The sequence below is a fragment of the Pinus tabuliformis genome, chromosome 1_2 (genome assembly GCF_031772625.1).
Source record: "Pinus tabuliformis cultivar Carrire ecotype Pingquan chromosome 1_2, CPIR1, whole genome shotgun sequence".
Taxonomy (NCBI): domain Eukaryota; kingdom Viridiplantae; phylum Streptophyta; class Pinopsida; order Pinales; family Pinaceae; genus Pinus; species Pinus tabuliformis.
Window position 1 is genome coordinate 550,487,663 of NC_142298.1, and position 1,699 is coordinate 550,489,361.

At 42.4% G+C, this 1,699-nt stretch overlaps 1 protein-coding gene across 1 annotated transcript; it reads left to right on the plus strand.

Annotated features, from left to right (window-relative positions):
* Positions 1-835: 835 nt before the first annotated feature.
* LOC149206765 (uncharacterized) lies at positions 836-1,495 on the plus strand. Its single transcript, XM_089393795.1, has 2 exons — positions 836-1,067; positions 1,179-1,495. The coding sequence occupies exons 1-2, from the start codon at positions 884-886 to the stop codon at positions 1,301-1,303; spliced, it is 309 nt and encodes a 102-aa protein (XP_089249921.1). The 5' UTR covers positions 836-883; the 3' UTR covers positions 1,304-1,495.
* Positions 1,496-1,699: the final 204 nt, after the last annotated feature.

Genomic DNA, 1,699 nt, shown 5'->3' on the forward strand with positions numbered 1-1,699 from the left:
TATTTTTTCAAAAACTAATTCTATTGCATTTATAAATTGATTTTCCTTGTATGGTCAAAAATAATAATTTAGTTTCTTGATAATCACTCCAATGATTGGAAATAAGAAATTAAAAACCCTAACAACATCAAGAAATTTTAAAACAAAGAAGCTTGACAACAAGAAGATCAAATCTATTACTTGCTTGGGCCAGAGATAGACACTGTCGCCGACCACGAAAAGCTATATGGATTCATGAAGCGATTTGACAGTGTCACACCTCTATTTCTAAATACATAACAAAAAAAAAATTATTATAGGTCAATCCACCTATCATTAACCACATCAGGTATAAAATCACTTGGGTATTTAACTCTTTACAGCATATTATATAAATGTTTAGCATTCGGTCCATATTGCACTTATTATAATTGTTGACATAAGACGCATATGGTTTTGGTCCACACAGCTGTACTTGACATGCACCCGTTACATATATATATGCATCAAAGGCTATTCAACTGACTTGTTTATATTCCAATGTTTAACACTATATGCGCATGAGTCGAAAACATGCATATGTCTTTGCCATGTTCGTATGCCATGTGTAAAGGTGAACTGCGGTTTCATGTAGTTAGGCACATATATATGTTACGTTACAGGGTTGGTAACAACAGTCAATTATAAAACCTATGTGTTAATGTGGCGTGACCTGTGATGGTCCGACCACAGTCACTCCAACCACCGCTGCATGATCGACTTAAAGGCACCCGTCCGGAGAGGTTTAGGTGGCAGTCGCAGGCTGCTCCAGCCATGTGACTTCTTGGGTGCGGGGATCTCGGTTTTGACAATCCCTATTCCCGCCTTAACTCTACGGCTCGGATCTAATCCTTCAATCCGACGGATGGCATTCGGTCAAGGGTTTAAGGGGATATTTATGCCCCTTCCTAATCCTCCGGGTTCATTTGTTTGTTCACTTGCATTCGGCTCCGGCTCTGCACACCAGTCCAGGGTTTCTTCCACCAGCACTGCCGTTCTGCTCAGCGATTGTCCAGCAGTTAACAAATTCCGTCCACTGGTCTCTACAGGTAAGCATTGCGGTTTTAATGGCTATGAGATTCACAGTTCGTTCTGCTACTTTGAGTTACAAAGTTTACAATCCGTTACAGTAACGTCTAACTCTTAATGTTTGGTCTCAGCTGGCGTTCGCGGGTTATTTCATGGAACGTGTCTGGGTTCCCATGGAAATTCGACCCCCTGTTTCCCAGGTAAGCTACACTATCCCACTGCCTGTTATCTATCCGCAGCGTTTTGTAGTTATTGAGACAGGGTTTTGGAATGTGCAGGCCATCGCCTCCACGCGGGCCTTCTTGCTTTATGTGCAGAGGTACTCTCTGTTGAGAACCCTCCTGGTTGCATACTCCTACTCTTAGGTTGTTTAACAGGATGCTATGGTTATCTGATTATATTCATAGACCTTCGTCCAGTTCCGGAGTTTATCTCTGTTCGGTCCACCGAGACCTTTGTATAGTTTTTTTTTCTTGAGTTTTGCATGCGGGTTGAGCCTCCGCGCTCAAGCCCTGCATCCGGCTCACCGAAGCCTAAGGTTGTCATAAGTTTGCTGTTAATACTCCAGGGTTTGTTTTACCCCCTGTGTTTCGATTTTTGTCCGGTGGCCGAGGTAATGGACCAAGTTATTGACTCGGTGTTGTATAAACAA

Coding starts and splice junctions, on each gene's coding strand:
- LOC149206765 (XM_089393795.1), top strand. CDS start 884: ATGGCATTCGGTCAAGGGTTTAAGGGGATATTTATGCCCCTTCCTAAT. Junction 1,068..1,178: donor CCGTCCACTGGTCTCTACAG/GTAAGCATTGCG, acceptor GTTTGGTCTCAG/CTGGCGTTCGCGGGTTATTT.